The 19626-nt window shown below is 43.3% G+C and overlaps 1 protein-coding gene across 2 annotated transcripts in view; it reads left to right on the top strand.

The window, feature by feature from the left end:
* The window catches only part of NUAK1 (NUAK family kinase 1), a 77254-nt gene extending 64645 nt beyond the window's left edge, over positions 1 to 12609 (top strand). For both annotated transcript variants that reach the window (XM_003907082.5, XM_009181583.4), the window contains 3 exons: positions 3048 to 3167; positions 5330 to 5462; positions 8315 to 12609. In XM_003907082.5, the coding sequence (XP_003907131.1) occupies positions 3048 to 3167; positions 5330 to 5462; positions 8315 to 9468 (1407 nt within the window). In that variant the 3' untranslated portion in view covers positions 9469 to 12609. The remainder of the gene's footprint in view (positions 1 to 3047; positions 3168 to 5329; positions 5463 to 8314) is intronic.
* The last annotated feature ends 7017 nt before the right edge of the window (positions 12610 to 19626 follow it).

Raw genomic sequence — 19626 nt, 5'->3', positions numbered from 1 at the left:
TAACTCTCTGGATTTAAAGTTGGGAAGCAAATATATATTGAGCTCCAACTCTGGGCCAATTACTTTTGTAAGGACTTTACATACTTTTTGTCATTTAATCTCCGCCATGGCACAGTAGGGATAGACACTCTTCCTAACACTGTTTTACAGATGAGAAAACTGAAGCTTCAGAGAGGTTTCATAACCAGTGGCCATTTCCCCTCCTATCAATAGTTGATATAAGTTCCATATGGCATTAAATCTTAGAGCCGAAGCCTGAGTTTCAATGGCTCAAGGTTTGAGAACGCTCTGTGTGTGTGTGTGTGTGTGTGTGTTGATTAATACTGCTTTCCCTTCGAAGTGCCAAGAACACAGGCTAATCTGGATTTCTATTAATCTTGTGTCAGTGGCAATGACAGTTTTACTGGGAGAGGCTGATAAACATCAGTCTGCAAGGATGGGAGTGGGCCATAACATAAACACACTTCTCCAGAACGGCTACAAAGCAAAAGAGGCTGCCCAGATTCGGAGTGAAAACTCCCAGCGTGAGTGTGCACATGTGCAGTGGGTGCCTCTCACACGCACGTGAAGCTCATTTGGTGCCCCAGGCACTGCTGCCAGGCGGGAAGAGAATGCGTTTTCCTGTGTGTAGCCATTCCATGCCTCTTCTGATTGACAGGGCACACTTCATAAAGCTTCCAACCAACTTCCTGCAAGCAAGTCAGGGGCCTTGATAAGAAAGTGGAATTCAGGGCAATTAAGTGCAGTCTGAGCCCAGAGAATGCATTTTCTGAGGATGGTTGTACACCAGCTGCTTTCAATGACATTCCGTTCATTCAGGGATGACTTTTACAAAATAGGCTGCTTCTAGGGGCTGTGACCACAACAGAGCCTCGGTGGTATTCAGACTGGGCTGTCTCTGGGCATGTGAATCATGCAGCTCTTTTCCAAGCCTCAAATGGAAATCAGCTTGGAGAATGATGGAAACCTACAGGGGCTCAGCTTGCAAGGTTGACTTAGAGTGGAGTGAAATATGCAGGTGACCGAGGGGAAGGTGGCACTGTGGTTTGAAGCTTTAGAGACACGGGGGTTTATATTGCTGCATATTAGTTACTCATCTCCTTAAATGAGTAACCTCATCTCCTTAAACCTCAATTTCCTCATCTGTTAAATGAATTTTTCAAAAAATTTGCGGTAAAGTGGACATAACATAAAACTATTTTAACCTTTTTTAGGCATAAAATGCATTCACATTGCTGTGTAAACCAGGTTTTTGTTAAGATTAGATTAAAGAATTTAAAGTATTTGGAGCAGTACCTGATAACTGGAAGTTGTTCAAAAAGTGGCAATTAAGTTTATCATTATTATTATTATTTTGCATTATGTATTAATCATCTTGTGCTTTTCAAAATATAATGCCTGTTCCAGTGACAAGTGTTTCTTGGGTATGGGCGGGTGCTAAGGAGTGGATGATGCAAAGTTAAGGGGAGGATGTGGAACCTGCCAACTGCCTCAGGAAACTCAGAGTCTGGTAGGGAAAGCAAATATATATATGTATGTATATATGCATATATATGTGCGCATATACATATACATATATATGTAAAAATGCTGTCATGAATAACACATAAAACATTCCAAGAAACCAAAGGAGAAGAGAATGATTCCAAGGAGTGTAGAGTACAATGGAAACAAGGCTAGGTGAAACATTTGCATGAAACTTGAAGGTTATGAAGCACTTTTACACTCACAGTCTCATCTTTTTTTTTTTTTTTTTTTTTGAGATTGAGTCTCCCTCTGTGGCCCAGGCTGGAGTGCAGTGGTGCGATCTTGGCTCACTGCAACCTCTGCCTCTCAGGTTCAAGTGATTCTCATGCCTCAGCCTCCAGAGTAGCTGAGATTACAGGCATGCACCACCATGCCTGGCTAATTTTTATATTTTTAGTAGAGACGGAGTTTCTCCGTGTTGGCCAGGCTGATCTCGAATTCTTTTTTTTTTTTTTTTAGACGGAGTCTTGCTCTGTGTCCCAGGCTGGAGTGCAGTGGCGCGATCTCGGCTCACTGCAAGCTCCACCCCCTGGGTTCACGCCATTCTCCTGCCTCAGCCTCCCGAGTAGCTGGGACTACAGGCGCCCGCCACCACGCCCGGCTAATTTTCTTGTATTTTTAGTAGAGACGGGTTTTCACCATGTTAGCCAGGATGGTCTCGATCTCCTGACCTCGTGATCCGCCCACCTCGGCCTCCCAAAGTGCTGGGATTACAGGCTTGAGCCACTGCGCCCGGCCTGATCTCGAATTCTTGACCTCAAATGATCTGCTTGGCCAAGGTCTCATCTCGATTGATTTATTTTTCTTCTTATTCTTATGATAATCCTGTGAGCTAGAACAGGGAAGGGATCATGGATTCCCATTTTCTGGTGGGTAAACTGAGGCTCAAGGTCACTGAGTGACAGATGGATAGGTGCAGAGTTGGGCTGAAATATGATGACTCAAAACCCAATGCTGTGAGTCAATTAGTCCATTTCATCTCAGGTCACAAGACAGTCAAAATACAGTTCTGATCAGGGTGTGAGTGGATACAGAGGTGGTATCACCAGTTGCGTAGGTCAGGGGTTTTCCGCAGTGTGATATGCACGCCACTGCAGATGCAGTATGATTGGATAGACCACAGAGGGAGAATTCCTAAATTAATAGTTACACGCTTTAAAGTTCATCAGAAACATCAAGCCAGTGATTTTGTGAATGTTATTTCTCAGAGCAAGTCTAAATTAAAGTTTAAATAGAGCGTCCATTTAAAGAGTAATTTCTAAGTAAGTCGCAAAGCTTGTAGTCTGCAGATTTGGTAGAACTTGTGATGGATGCCAAGGACTGCAGCTAGGAAACACGGACCTGCTTGGGCTGAGTGGTCCTTTATGAAGACTCAGGGCTGGAGAGAAAATGGCGATCCAGCCAGCAGACCAAGCCAGGTGCTGTTCATCCACTCTGTGTGCTGTGTGGTGTGAACTGATTCAACACAGACATAATCTGGAATGCTAACAAGTCTCCCTGGGTCTTGCTTCTCTTTGTAGATTGCTGACTTTGGGCTTTCCAACCTGTACCAGAAGGATAAGTTCTTACAAACGTTTTGTGGGAGTCCACTCTATGCATCTCCTGAGATTGTCAACGGGAGACCTTACCGAGGGCCAGAGGTGAGCAGCTTGCCCGATGCATATGGGGCGGGGGAGGGGAGGGAGAAGAGGGAGGAAGGGCAAAAATTGGATTTGAGAAATGCTTAAAAAAACAGAGCCTAAAAAAGCAAGCAAGGAAAACTTTTCCTTTTATGATTATAAAAGCAATAATATATACTCCTGGGAGGAAATTTGGAAAACCCAGAAAAGCCTAAAGGAGAAAATAAAGGTACCTGCCATCCCCCCACAAAAGAGAATCACTTAATACTTTTGTGACTTTTAAACTTTTCCCAATGTAGATCTCTGCATTTCAAAACTAATTGAGATTAAGTTAATAAAAGGCAAGATATACATATGTATATGACACACATATGTATATCTTGCCCTTTACTATCAAAACTATCTTGTGACACTTTCCAAATTCATTATTAAAAACATGATTTTTGGCCGGGCATGGTGGCTCATGCCTGTGATCCCAGCATTTTGGGAGGCTGAGGCAGGCAGATCACGAGGTCAGGAGATTGAGACCATTCTGGCTACCATGGTGAAACCCCGTCTCTACTAAAAAATACAAAAAAATTAGCCGGGCGTGGTGGCAGGCACTTGTAGTCCCAGCTACTCGGGAGGCTGAGGCAGGAGAATGGCGTGAACCCGGGAGGCGGAGCTTGCAGTGAGCGGAGATCGTGCCATTGCACTCCAGCCTGGGTGACAGAGCGAGACTCTGTCTCAAAAAAAAACCAAAAAAAACAAAAAAACCCACATGATTTTAATGACATTTTATTGATGAATATAGCATAATTTATTTAGTAATGTCTAGATGTGAACATTTAGTTTTTTCCCTATTATATCACAAAATTATAGACACAAAAAACAAAAAATTGCCTCACTCTGGAGTAAATATCTTTTTTTTGTATATATTTTTGGCAGCATGCATGTCTGACTAAGGAAATACATTTTAATGACATCTTCTAATTCATGAGAAATACATTTCCCTACATGCTAGTGTTTCAAGGGCCACTGTAAGATATGGGTATGTGGAAATTTTATTTTGAAAATGAGTGAGTTGTGCGTGATGATTCTCTTTTTGAAAGATGGTTCTCTTTTCAGAGAAGTTCATCCACTCAGTATCCTTTAAATAGCCGCTGCTCAGTGTGTTGAAATGTTTTCTTTTAAATATTTATCTGTTTGAGAGTGTTTCGGGGCAGGGCTGAAGGGTAGAGAGAAGGATGCCAAGACCATCTATCAACTGCAATGAAGAGAAAGTCTTTCTAAAATAAGAATGCGAGGGAGGAGCATAGAACTCAATTTACAAACTTGTACAAACTCAACACTAAATTTCTCGTAGATAATGAATATTTTGGTCTTTGATGACCTGTTTTTTGAGGTTACAGGCTGGCAGCCTGTGATCTGGTCAGCAAACTCCTTTATTTGGCCACCTTAGTTTTTATTTTTAAAAATTGAGCAAACATGTAATAATTAGGAGATTTCATATAAAAGTTTGGTTTCTGACTTCTCTTGAAAAACCAAAGAATCTAGTAGTGCTGGGCCCACATTACCACATGGCAGCAATTAGCTAAACAGAGGTTGTCTGCCTAAGACAGGTGAATGTACTGTACAGTTTGTCTCCATCCCCAACACTCTATGTCGTAACCCCAATTCTTTCTTGCTTTGTGTATATCTGTTGTTTGCTTGGCTCTTACAAGATTTCAGTTTGTAATTCCTGATTCATTTGAAGAAAGTGCAGGAAGGAATTGATTCCTGGATTAGGAATGAAGAGCCCCGCATCCCAGTTTTACCTCCATCACTGGGGCAGGGCCTCTGGAGAAACCATTTAGGTTCTTCCTGCCTCAGTATTCTCATCTGTCAAATGGGGCTGAAAATAGTCCTGGCCCTAACTGCTTCACAAGATTGTAGTGAGGATTAAATAAGATAATCTGTTTAAGAAAGTACTTTACCAATTGGGACCACTGGCCTCTGTTCAGAATGGAAAGGTCAGGCTCTGTAGCAGGTCCCAGCTGCATTGCTGTCAGATGTCAGGCTGTACTGGGAACCTGTCTTCCAGGTGCTAAATTCAGTTCCTGGGGGCACTGGGGGTGGCTGCTCACAGGCTGTGATGCTAATGGTTTGGAAGGCACCTTGGGATCTGTTTCCCAGCTCCTATATGTGCTGTCTCTCTGCTTCAGGTGGACAGCTGGGCCCTGGGCGTGTTGCTTTACACCCTTGTTTATGGAACAATGCCCTTCGATGGTTTCGATCACAAAAACCTCATTCGGCAGATCAGCAGTGGAGAGTACCGGGAGCCCACGCAGCCCTCAGGTGCGTGCCCTGTGGAGGGAGGGCCAGAGGTGGAGGGGAGAGAGACCTGTTTACCCACTCTCATTTTCTGCGTTTGTTTTAGTATGTCTGTCTGGAGTCTCCTGGTTTTCCTCTTTCTTCTTCCCAGAAGCATCATCCTTGGCAAAGCTTGCTTGTTAGGCTGCTTTCCCCAAACCTTCCCAAAGGAACTTTTCAGAGCACACATTCTAGGAGTCCTGTTTGCTTGCTGTGTGGATCTGGGCAAGTCACTTAAGCTCTTTGGATTCAGATTCTCCACCATAAATACAAATTTTGGAAAAGGTATTAGATGAGGTCTCTCCCAGTCTGGGTAGACACAGAAACCACCACCTCAGAATGTAAATACTGTGAGGGTGGCCGCTGCTCTGTCTCTCACTCCTGTGCCACTGGCATAGGGTATGGCTCATGGGCACTGTCTCATTATTGATTTCTGCATAACAACTCTACCCCATCTGCCCCCACAAAACAAACTCAGTGGTTTACACAACCTTGAAATCATCTCTTTCACTCCTGTGGGTTGGGAGGTGCTCTTCTGGCCTTCCTTGGGTTTTTTCCTACAGTTGTAAGCAGATGGCAGCTGGGGCTGCTGCTGGGGCTGAACAGTGGACCTTCCTCGGTGCTCTCTGAGGTGCCACCCCACAGTGGCAGCAAGGGGTTCTAAGAAAGAGGAATAAAAAGTTGCTGAGCCTTCTTTCTTTTTTTAAAATTTGTTTTTCTTGAGACAGTGTCTTGCTCTGTTGCCCAGGCTGGAGTGCCAGTGCTATGTCCACGCTTGTACCCAGATTGTGTCATATGTGCTGTGTTCTATTGGTCAAGACAGCCATGGTCATGAGCTCCATCTCTTGATGGGAAGTATCATGCCTGTACAGGGAGTGTGTACAGCTGGTCATCACTGGTCATTTTTGTTAAAAAATGAAGTTAACATTGGCACTTCATTTATATACATACTATACACATGCATATATATATACACACATATATATGTATATCTGTATATCTGCACATACACAGTTGATTCTCATTATTCATAGTAGTTATGTTCTACAAAGTTGCTAGAAACACTGAATTTGTGAATACTGAACTATTGCTCCTAGGGGAAATAGAGGGTTAGATTCCTGAGAGCCTCTGCTCACAATATTTTGGTCAACTGATTGATATATAACCTTGTTTTATGTGTGTCTCTGTTTAAAGACACCTTATTTAATCTATATTATTAGTTCATTAACATCAAACTCAACAGCCAACAGCACTGTAACTCATGCCTGAACAAAGCTGATCTAACACACTTATCTTCTCCATAAGGCACATCACAGCCTTCTTGTGCTAGGAACACTAAACAGTGCTTCAGCACTGTTTTGGGGGGTCATTTAAAATGGAGGAATCGCCAATAAAAATTCCAAAAAGTGTGAGAAACACAGCACTAAATAGACTGAGAAAAAGACACTTTGTATAATAGTATGAGATCTGAAATAAGAAGGCAGAGTGTTGCCTTGTTTGACCTTAGCTGTGAATACACACGTGTGTTGGGTGGGGTGACTCTAATTGTTTGCTGCTCTGTGCATATGCAAAAATGACTGCAAAAGAGCTGTGAATATTGATTTTGAGGTTACAAATAAATTTTAGCGAGTAGACAAATTTGCAAATACAGACCCTATGGATACTGAGGCTAGACTGTTGTATGTGTGTATATATAGACATGCATTCTCTCTCTCTATATATATATATATAATTTTTTCAACAAGCCAGCCTATTCTTTTTGGAAAAATTCAGAGTGACCTCTAAAGTGGTCTTCTTTGCCTCACCAGCTAACTGATGCCAATGCGCTTCCTGGCACATTGTAGGGGTTCAAGAAATACTTATTGAATGACTGAGGATGATCATCTTGGTACTTTTCAGAGGTGTTTCTTGCCCCAGTCCCTTTTACCAGGCCTTTGCCAGCTTCTCATTCGCCTACATAAGCAGCTGAGGGGAAGTGGCAGCTTCCCAGAATATAATTCACCCCAATTGGCGGAACACAGTTTGAACCTAAAAGTCAGTTTATAAGCTGTGAGAGTCAGTTGGTTCCTGTGGCCTTCTCAGCATCCCTTTAGGGGTTTTCCCTAATTGTCTGGCAGCAGAAATTTGCAAGTAGAATTTTCAGACAGGCTGTGAATGGGTAGCAGATATAGATCACTTCTCTGATCTGACAGCTCAGTAGGAGAAGGCTTATGTCAGAGAGGGAAAGAAGGCGAGCTCACTGAGTATTGGTCTCAGAACCTGGCCAGGACCTTGGGGGGAGGCCAGTTTCGGAGACAGCCGCTCTTACTGCCCAGGTGTGTCAGGTAAGTGCCTCTGAGCCACACTCCATGTTCTGTCTCTGGCATGCTTGCCCAGTGACTGCAGGTGCTGTGTGTTTATACAAGCCCACCTGTGGAGGAATAAAGAAAGCAATGGTGATCTACACCTGTTTTTCCTTTGGTAAAATGATATTCGCCAAAGGAATGGTGGGGCACCTCTCAGGGTCAAGTCTGGATTCTTTCTTGGTTACCTGACCTTCCACATTTTCTAAAGATTCAAGATGATGAAAAGTTTCATAGCTCTATGACATTTCCTCACTTATAGGGAAAACATGCCACCATGTGATGGCACCCCGGCCTGTTCCAAGTCTTGATTACGCTTTTGATGGATGGTCTGAAAGGCTGGGGCATCCTGCTCCATAATGTGACTGGACCAGGTCTCCAAATGGATTTTTCCTAGAGGGAGTGTGTGTCTTTCATCACTGCTGGAGGGTCCCACTATCACAAAGCTAGAAGCTCCCACGTAATGCCCGATTCTTTTTGTCCCTTGTCCCTTAGATGCTCGAGGACTCATACGGTGGATGCTGATGGTGAACCCCGATCGCCGGGCCACTATTGAGGACATTGCCAATCACTGGTGGGTGAACTGGGGCTATAAGAGCAGCGTGTGTGACTGCGATGCCCTCCATGACTCTGAGTCCCCACTCCTGGCTCGGATCATTGACTGGCACCACCGTTCCACAGGGCTGCAGGCTGACACCGAAGCCAAAATGAAGGGCCTGGTCAAACCCACGACCTCTGAGGTCATGCTAGAGCGGCAGCGGTCGCTGAAGAAATCCAAGAAAGAGAATGACTTTGCTCAGTCTGGTCTGGATGCAGTGCCTGAAAGCCCATCCAAGTTGAGTTCTAAGAGGCCCAAGGGGATCCTGAAGAAGCGAAGCAACAGCGAGCATCGCTCTCACAGCACTGGCTTCATTGAAGGTGTAGTTGGTCCTGCCTTACCCTCTACTTTCAAGATGGAGCAGGACTTATGCAGGACTGGTGTGCTCCTCCCAAGCTCACCAGAGGCAGAGGTGCCGGGAAAACTCAGCCCCAAGCAGTCGGCCACGATGCCCAAGAAAGGCATCTTGAAAAAGACCCAGCAGAGAGAATCAGGTTACTACTCTTCCCCAGAGCGCAGCGAGTCTTCGGAGCTGTTGGACAGTAATGATGTGATGGGCAGCAGCGTCCCCTCCCCCAGCCCCCCAGACCCAGCCAGGGTGACCTCCCACAGCCTCTCCTGCCGGAGGAAGGGCATCTTGAAACACAGCAGCAAATACTCAGCGGGTGCCATGGACCCGGCCCTGGTCAGCCCTGAAATGCCCACACTGGAATCCCTGTCAGAGCCTGGTGTCCCTGCCGAGGGCCTTTCCCGGAGCTACAGCCGTCCTTCCAGTGTCATCAGCGATGACAGCGTGCTGTCCAGCGACTCTTTCGACTTGCTGGATTTGCAGGAGAATCGCCCTGCCCGCCAGCGCATCCGCAGCTGCGTCTCTGCAGAAAACTTCCTCCAGATCCAGGACTTTGAGGGGCTCCAGAACCGGCCCCGGCCCCAGTACCTGAAGCGGTACCGGAACCGGTTGGCAGACAGCAGCTTCTCCCTCCTCGCAGACATGGATGATGTGACTCAGGTCTACAAGCAAGCGCTAGAGATCTGCAGCAAGCTCAACTAGCACTCCAGGGCGCCGGGGGCAGGTGGGGGTACGAGGGAGGAAGGGGAGGAAGACTTGGGCTCATAGGCTGGTTACCTCTTTGCTGGCCATGACAACAGACTGAAAAAGGATTGGCACTGTCTCACTTGGCCAAGTTTGCAGCCTTGAGCCAACACTTAAAAGGGAGGGGTGGGCTTTTCTGCCAGTTCTGACAACTGTCAGTCAGAATTTGGGCCCTATTTGGCATTTGCTTTATGGCACCTCCTAGAGGATCAGCTGTCCAGGAGAGGTGGTGTTGACTGGCACTCAGTGGGTAGAGAGGAAGCATATGGGGAGGGAGCATTTCCTTAGAAGTTATCCAAATGCTTCTGGAGGAGGGGCAGGAGACACTTGGGCTGTTTGCCTTGGGTGAGCCCGAAGAACTTGCCCCTTTTCTCCTTGCATTAGCAAGCTAGGTCTGGCTGCATGGAGCTGGCAAGTAGATTTCAGCAACTTGAGCTTGAGTTGATGATCAATTAATAGTGGCTGCCGGTTGTGCTGGTGTGAGTGGCCCACATCATGGGGAAAGAGTGCTGTGATTGACTAGTAATGGCTACCACAGGAAAGGGAAGGGAAGCAGTAGCACTAATGCTATGTAGTTGTCATCTTTGATCTGGCTGGGCCCTCGGAATTGGGTTTAGTCATCCTGTGGGATCTATGTTACCTCTTTCATCCACTGGTGAGGCATTTGTTAATTTGCTACTCAACTTTGATGAAAGACAGGGCCTTGGTCAGAGAGAGAACACTCTGAACTCTGCTAAGGACATAGAGTCAGCCCATGGTGATTTAGCTCCTTGCTGTTCACCTCCTCTTTCCTGATGTCTGCCTTGCTCTACAGCACAACCTCTTGAGTGTGGACAGGGAGAAAGATGATGGTGTCAGAGGTAAAAACTATTGTATATGACAGGGCACAAGATGGTCTGTGATCTTTGCACAGATGAATGGAAGTTGATGTGCACCAACGAGAGGCAACTTGTCACTTTCTTTCTCAATATTAACTGGAATGCTGCCTCTTGGGTTCTCACATGCATGGATGCTTTGAGTTGGACGTGCTACTGTCCATAGTTTCCAGAGGATTACCTGGCTCAACCATTGGCTGTGTTCACCAATGACAAATGGTTTCCCCATCCACTGAGTGTAGCATCCTCAGAGGTAGACAAGTTTGCTTCTAGGGAGTTAGATGTAGGTGGGATATTGGGATGAGGAAAGGAAAATCAGGTAGACGGTGCTTTTTTCCCCCAAATCTAAGTATTCTATGTCATGGTTTTAAACTTTGACATGAACTCCTGGGCTTTGGGGGAAAAGAAAGTTCCATTCATTTAAATGAATAAGGTGTTGAAAGAGTGCAGGGGGTTGGGAGGAAGCATGTAAGAGAGTGAACATTTCCTTAGATGTCACCCAGATGGTTCTGGGGGAGGTAGAAAAGAGGTGCGGCAGGACTCTTATCTTAAAAAGTAAAAAAAAGAAAAAGAAAAAAAAAGAAAAAAACATTAGATATGTAATTTCTAAACACCCGGATCACAATGACAAGATGCCACTCCAACCATGGGACACCTTCAGGATTCTAGGTTTGGACTTCCTGGTCTCTTTGGGATGACTTCAGATTCTGCTGGCCAAGGCAAATTGAACTCATTTCAAGATGGCCACCACTGGTAGCCATGTAGATAGACAGGAAGACCGGTCTTGGGAACATCTTTGGAAAAACCAACAAAAAATAGTTCGTAGAGAGAGAAGAAAAAATTCACCTTACAGTGCTAAGAAAGTGCATTAGAATGGAATTGCCTTTTCCTTAAGGAGACAGATTGGTTTCTCCCCTTGCCACCGGCTCTGGTGTTTTGGCTTGTGCATTCCTTCAGGTTGAGCTGAGCAGTGTGTTATGGGAAGCTGCTCAGTTTCCTTTCATTCAATTCCACCTCCTTCCTGAACTCTAATAGAGGTTAAAAGGGAAAAAAAAAAAAAAATCTGTAGATAGCAAATTGTGCGTGTGTGGGGGGGGGGGGGGGGGAGGGGGGTGTGGGTGCATGGAGGGCAACCTGCAACTCTGAGCTCCCTACTTCCTGCCTCATTTCATTCTGGCTTTTCTGAATAGCCTATGCTGCTGCCCTGCTGGCCCCTTGCGCACGGCAGCTGGCCGTGTCCTTAGCTGTCAGTATGACTTAGATCTAGCACCAACCTACTGGTTGATGTCCTTTTTCCTTTTGCCAAGTGATTGAGTCTGTTTAGTATTTTCCATCATTCTAGTCTTTAAATAAAAATGACACTATTGAGGAAAGTCAGTCTACTCCCTTCTTCCTCCCCCCAAACACGTGTTCTCTTTCGTCAGGAAACTCAGCCAGTGGACTGTGGCAGAGAAAGTCCTCCACTCAGAGGCAGAGACTCTGAGTTAAGTCATAGGTGGCCTTAGGCATCTGCATTGTTTGTGGTGGTTAAGTTTTCCTTCCAGTGAGGGCTGGAAGGATGAATTAGCTGGTCCCTGAAGCCCTGCTTAGCTCTGACACTGCCAACATCCTCTAATTCTAGGTGTGATGTTGACTGTCTTTTCAAGGAAAAACTTGCAATAGAGGGAAAAGCCGTTAAAGCAGCTCCCTGCTTCATCATTAAGTCCTGTCATCCCTACCAGCCAATCTCAGTCAAAGAAGTTATGCTTTATTCACTTCCGTGGAATTACAAGTGAGAGACACTTTTAGGACCTGATGGACAAAGCAGGAGATTCGCTGTCAGCTTTCCTGGTCCTCTCTTTGCTTCTGTGGGCCTTGCACCGTCTTAGTTTACACATCTGCCAAAGGGGTAGAATTACACTTCTTTTTACAGGTAAATTTCAAGGCACGATCAGTTTTCAGGAAGTGCTTCAAGACCCCAGGTGAAATGAAAATGCTAAGTACCCTCTGAATTGCCATCCCTGTTACCAGGTGCTGCTTCTTCAGATGATGGGGAGCACTTTTCAGGGTGAAATTCAGGCGAGTTTTGCCCAGGCCTGCTGTCTTGAGTACAAATGTGAATGATCGACTGACTGCTTGTTGCCAAACTGGAAATGTTCTGTAGGGATTTACTGGCATGGTATCATTCCTAGAAGAAAAAAAGAGAGAAACTTGACTGCACATTAAAAAAAAAAAAAAAAAAAAATCCACGTTGTGACTTTTATTTAATTTCTATTTTTTTTTTTTTTGGTAATAAAAAGTTGACTTTTTTTATTTGAATTTGTCTTTTTTATTTATTGGTCTGAAAGGCATTTCAAAGGTATTATAATAATATATTGGTGTAATTTAATTGGTGCAACATGCTTTATGGCTCCTGTCAAAATTGGTTTTCACTCATTTGATTGGTTTGAGCCCAGAACAGCCTACAGGGGAAAAAAAAGCTGGATAACTACCCAAAGTGTTTGTATTTTTATTGGAAACTGATTTTTGTTTCATTTTGGTTTTTGTTTCTGTTTTTATTTTTAAATTAAATAAATTGCAATGAACTGAACCAGAGAGCTTGCTTCTTTATTTGGTGGTTTTTCTTAGTCAAGTAAGTGTCAGAATCAATATAAGTAACAGACACCTACCCAAATGAGCTTAAGCACAAAAGGGAATTTATTCGAAGTTCTCAGAAGAGGCAATGCAGCTTGCAGTGCAGCTGGAATTAAGAATTGGAGTGGTGGATTGAAGAGGACAGTATACCCTCTATTCTGCTTCTCTTTGCATATCAGCTTTCTTCTCCTTTTATACCCTGGCTTTCTCCTCCCTGATTATGGAACCTACCTTGGCTTATCCCATAGCTTCCAAATTTACATGTTCTCAGTCTTGGTTTCCAACAGAGACTACTCACCAGGTTCCTTAGTTCTGAACTCTAGACGTCATCAAAGGCTAACACTCAGCCACGCTTTTCCCCCACATTGCAGTTTCCTGTGCCTGCCCTTTCCCTAGGCACTCCCTTCTATCCCAAGGGCAGGAAGTTGCTAATCTGATTGGGATTAATCAGAGCCCAAGATCAGTGGGTCATGATTTCCTAATGGGGAAGGCCACTCGCGGCTCTGCCTAGAATGACATAGTATCTTGAGTCCCATTTTGCCACTGTTTCTTGTGCAAATAGACCCTCCACAAAGCTCTTGGAAGGAGAGGTGGATCATAGAACAAGACTGAAGAGTTCCTGGATCCTGGCCATAATATCAAGTGACATCAAACCCTACCCTAGTATCAAACATTAGAGAGTGATGCTGTGCACAGAATAGTAGTGTTATAGGATCCATTCCAGAAAAGTCTGACTTTCCAAATAAATTACGACTTGCACCCCTTTTCTAGTTTACTGGAAGAACATCTGATGTAGCATTGCCATATTTAGCAAATAAAACTATAGAATGCCTAGTTACCTTTGAACTTCACATATACTATGAATAATTTTTCAGTATAAGTGTGTTCCAGACAATATTTGGGTCATGCTTATACTAAGAAAAAAATTTGTCTGAAATTCAAATTTAGCTGGGCATACTGTATACTATCTGGTAACCTAACCTGATAGGGCTTAGTTGTCCAAATTGACCAGGTGCTGGGTATGGTAGGAGGTTGGGGAATGGATGCTTATAATTGTGGCTTGCCAAATTAGAACATGTTGGTGCCTCTCAGGTTGGGCCGAGGTGGGAAGAATTCCAAGTTCAGTCTGGACTTGATAATTGCAATTGAGTTAAGTTGCTACACCTTTTTGGAACTCAGCTTTCTCATCTGTCTAATGGGTGTATTCATTGCCCTCTTACCCAACTCTAACAGGGGTACGAAAAAGAAGGAATGAGAGAAATTCTATGAAGTTACCTTGAATATAAAACTCAATATGAATGAGAAACAATAGTCCTTTCTTGGCAGGGCAATATTCACTGACTTAAAATAGGACATTTAAAGACCTGTGGGCTTTTAATTCTTACTATAGCCCCTGCCCCCACTAGCAAATGGGCAGTCATTTGCAGGTAGAGGCGCTGTAGGTCATTTGTGGAGTATATTTGCTTAGAAGTGTGGACCTTGGAAAAGACATAATTCTCTATCCAGGCAGAAAGAACAGCCTGTGCGTGGCCTAGAGGCTGGACCAAATGTGACATAGTAAGCATAGTGAAAAAATAGGGTTGCTTGTAGTGGCAGCAGCTGACATGTTGTCAACTGTTGTGGGGTTAATGGGCAGTGGTCACTTTAAGGAGGAAAAGTTGAGAGAACTAATGTGTATTTAACTTCTACATAATGCTCTCTCCATCTTTGTTCAGTAGCAAATGACAGAAATCCACTCAGACCATGCTAAGTAATGACTAATTTACTGCTTCATGGAACCGAGAAGCCCAGGTGTGTTTCTCAGGCACAGTTGGATCCAGGAGTTCAAGGGATCTCACTGGCCTCCTTTTCACTCACTCTCCTTGGATGAGGCTTTATTCTTAGCATGCCCTCTCCACATGGCAGCAAGATAGCTCCTGGCCAAAGCAGGGTTATGACGTTATTTGAGAGTGTGATCCCCCAACCAGATAGGTCTTAATGTCCTAGCATTTATGTAACAAGGAAGGACTGTGATTGTCTTTGTTTGGGTCATGTGTCTCCTTCTGGCCCATCACAGAGTCTGGGTGGAGAAGTGCTCTTATTGGCCAGCCTGGATCATATACCCACCTTGCAGTATATTTGAATGACATGGAATCACACAGAATGTGGGAGGACAGTTCACCAAAGGAAGGAATTCAGAGCCAACGATGTTAATTACACATTTTGGGCTTCAATTTCCTCACTCATATAGTAGCATTAAATAATTGCTAATTTTCAGAGTTATTGTGAAGATTAAATGAAATAAAGTACCTAACGCAGTGCCTGGCACATAGTGGATTTTTAATTTATACAGATAATCTCAGGGAAGATAATAGTAGTAATACTATAAAGAGGAGAAATATTTGTTAGGAAGATTTTAGCTGTAAAATCAGCTATAATATCAGAAAATTCAGCTGAAATTGGCTTAAACACTACAGGGGCTTTATCAGTTCATATACCCAGAATTCTAGAGGTTGGAGAGTTTCCCAGTTACTTGGGTCTAGTGAAATAAGTTACATATACAACCCCCCTCCCCAAATTACATATAGTAAGTTCTATGGAAGAAATGGATGTGGTGCAGAGATAGAGAAGTAAGGGTGGGAGCTACCTCCTGTAGAAAGAGCATTCAGGGAAGGCATCTCTGAAGAGGTGACTTTTGGGCAGAGATCTGAAGATGAAGACTAGCCATATGTAAAGTGAGCATTCTGGGCAGAGAGAACAGTATCTGCAAAGGCCCTTGGGTCTTCACATTAGAGCTTTACAGGATTCATTTCTGGTTCCATTGGCATAGGACAGCCATGATCCAGGGAGCATGATGTTTTGTTAAACATGTATGGCCATATTTTAACATGGACTGAATGTGATCATTTATGACTTTGTGTACAGATGGCTGCTTCCTTCAACAGGTGGTCCCCAGACAAAGATACATGCCATGATGTGCAGTTTTAAATGAGAATATGTTTCCGCTGCAGAAATTCACTGCCAATTTATTGAAATTTATGGAGAGGATGTTTTTAATCTACAGAATCATGCAAAGTTTGGGGTATGGAAGTGGAACAGCAGTGTTGCTATATGAAGACCAGAAAGTGCAAACAAAGGGATATTCATGTCACAAGACTTGTCTCCTCCTGGCACAACTGTCTGGTTCCAGTGGGAGGTTGCATGGGAAATTTGCAATCAACTTTGTTGTAAAATAGTGAGTTATTTTCATCCTGATGAAAAATTTACACTTCTCTACCTGACTGGGAATATCCATTGAATGTTGACCAGCTGGTTCCCCATCCACTCCATGTACTAGTGTTTGTTTGTGAATTAGTCTGGACAGACTATGTTATGCTGAAGTAACAAATAAACCCTGAACTGTCAATGTCTCAATATAATAACAATTTCTCACTCCCACTAAGTCCAGTACAGGGCTGTTCTCTTGTCATGTCACCTCCCAGCAGGTACTCAAACACCTGAGCTGCTTCTATCCTGTGGTTCTGACATCTCCGGGTTCTTCATTTCTAGCTGTGCAAATGAAGGAGAGAGCAGCAGTCGGAACCTTTTAAAGATCAGGCCTAGATGTGGTGTGCATCATTTGCGTCCACCTCCCATTGGTCAAAACTCAGCCATCTGACCTCGACCTAATCATAGACAGTCCTCAAGTCTACAGTACTTAAAAAGCAAAAAGTAAAATGGAATCAGATGAACACTTAGCAATGTTTCGGCCACAGCTTATTTTTGCTTCCTGGTGGGAACTCTCACCATTAAGAAAAATAATTATTGTTAGTATTAACCAAGTGCTTACCGGGCCGCAGTCCGTGTGCCTACCCTTTGCGTTTATTCTCTCTTTGAAGTTTCCTCATGTCCCTTTATCTCCATTTTTACAGATAAGGAAACACTTTTGGAAAAGCGCAGTAACTTGCCCAAGTCAACCAACTGTTAAATGTGCATCTGGATTCAAATATGGGCCTGGATGACTGACTTTCAAGCCCAAGCTCTTAGTTGCTCTGTTGGGAATCAGGGATGATCATTCTGCAACTCAGTCTCCTTGACAGTAAGCCCAGCCTGTTGCCATCTCTGTTGATATAAACAACATTTCCTGCAGGAGCTGAGCAGATATCAGGAACAAAGACAGTTGCCCAAATCAATGCACTCTCCAAACAAACATGGAGCAGAGAGCAACTGTCCCCAGTACGCTACCAATGTGAAGTTCTAGAAGCTCCCGTCTCAGCAGATGGGATTAACAGAATGATTCATGTTTCTTAACTACTCTACTGTGGGATGGGATGGAGGTCACTCCATCCTGAGCACCTGCAATGTCTCAGAATTCAGTAAAGGAGACAGCAGGTCTCCAGTGGCTGTCCAAAGCTGTGCATGCACATATTCCAACAGGGCTCTATATGGCCTTTTCTATGTTGTGGTGCCTCAGGGGACCCTACTTCTAGAGGACTGAGAGCTCAAAGCAACCCGGTTGGGGCCATATGGAAACATAGGATGCCAGGCTGGGTTGCACAGACCTGCATGGGGTCAGGCACTGCAACAGCAACTTCATCACATAAAAATCAGTGGGTCATCATGACTTCAAAGCCCAGTACAGGGCGATGACACTGGCATGGCCCTCAACCAGACTTCCACAGAAACACCTCACTGTCAGTGAAATTCAGGGCTGGGGACAGTTCATTTTGGAGGCAGCTGGAGAAAAGGGACTCCAAAAAATAGCTAGCTTGAGAATGTTCTGCAAGTTGGAAGTTGTGAATCACCGAAGCTGAAAACATCTGATTCAGCAGTGCCTAGGGCGTTCCAGAAGTTTCAGCTGTCAGGCCTTGGAGTCCAGACAAAAACATGTGTGCAGAGCAGAAAGCCAGATGCAGACTTCTTACCCAGTCCTGCTGGTCATCTCCAAAGGCATGGATGTGGGTTCAGTTGCTAGGAAGTACAGATGGTCCCTGGAAATGGGCTCTGCTTAGACTGGCTTCTTACAAACACATGTAGCTAAGCACTATTTTGATGAAGGAGAGAGACATGGGTGGCTGGGGAAAAGTTGCCTCCCATTTTAGAGAAACAACTTATAATCACATGCTCAGGTCCTTTGGGGATCTAGAGTGGTGGGATCATGTTGCCCATGAAGCTACGTTGGAGCTAATAGGAGTGCTCCCTATTGAGAAGGGGATTTCAAAGTGAAGAAACAGATTGAAAGAGGTGAGTTATCCTTCAAGTTTGCAGTGCAGTCATGGCATGTCAGTGGTTTGACTAGTTTCATCTGAGATTTTTCCTATTCTTGCACCAGAAGAGTAAGAAATACATTTATTTTTATTGTAAGTTACCCAGTCTCAGATATTCAATTATAGCAACAGAAAATGGACTAAGATAGTCATCTTCATGTTATTGAGTTATAACAGTTTTTTATGTATACTAGACACAAGGATTTTGTGGGATACATTTTTGTAAATATTTCCCCAGTTGTTGAATTTGTCTTTTATTTTTGATTCATAGAGTGATTTGAAAAGCAGAGGCTTTGAATTTTGATAAAGTCAATTTTATAAATTTTCTAATGGTTGAGCTTTTTGTGTCCTATCTCAGAAATTTTTGCCTACATTGATGTTGCAAATATATTCTTTACATTGTCTTTTAAAAGCTTTATATTTAAGTTTTTGCATTTAGGTGTATGATCCATTTTAAGGTAAGTTTTGTTTACTATGTGGGGAATGATTGAATTTTACTTATTTTTTTCTGTATGAGATGTTAGTTTTTGGAATGCTATTTATTGAAATGACCATTCTTTCTCTGTTAAATTGACATAGCACCCTTGTAAAATAATTAACTATGGATGTGTGGGTCTATTTCTGACCCTGTATTCTTTCCCATTAATTGGTCAATCATTTTGCCAAAATCATACTGCCTTGATTATTGTAGCTTTTAGTAACTTTTGAAATCATATAACTTTGTTTCTATTTTAAAAATTATTTTGGATATTTTGGGTCCATTGCATTTACAAATAAATTTTAGAATCAGTTGTCCATTTTGACAAAGCAGACTGCTAAGATTTTGATTGCAATTATAATAAATCTATAAATCATCTGGGGAGAATTGACATGTTAACAATACTAAGTCTCCCAACTCATGGACAGGGTGTATGTATTTATTTAGGTCTTCTTTTATTTCTGTCAGCACTATTTTTTATTTTCAGTATGCAGAAATTACACAGTTTTTGTTAAATTTATTCCTATGTATGTTATACTTTTGAACTATTATAAACGGAATTCTTTACAAATTTATTTCCCAAGTTTTTTGTTGCTAGTATGTAGAAATAGAGTTGAATTATATGAATTGGCTAAATTCACTTAGTAGTCCTACCTAGTAGCTTTTTTTTTAAAGATCCAGTAGGATTTTCCATGTGCGTGGATTTTTCCATTTTAGGTTCTCTCTGTATAAAATCTGTTCTACTTCTTCCTTTTTAATTTGTATGTTTGTATTTCTTTTCCTTGCCTCATTACAATACAACAAAGCACACCTAGTACTAGGATTTCCAGTATGACGTTGAATGGACATAGACTGAGCAAGTGTCTTTCCTCATTCTGAACTTAGTGAAAAATATTCAGTCTTTCACGATTATGTATAATGTTAG

The sequence above is a fragment of the Papio anubis genome, chromosome 9 (assembly GCF_008728515.1).
Source record: "Papio anubis isolate 15944 chromosome 9, Panubis1.0, whole genome shotgun sequence".
In the NCBI taxonomy this organism is placed as follows: domain Eukaryota; kingdom Metazoa; phylum Chordata; class Mammalia; order Primates; family Cercopithecidae; genus Papio; species Papio anubis.
Note: the sequence above shows the minus strand (reverse complement) of the source record. Positions and strands in the feature narration are given on the sequence as shown.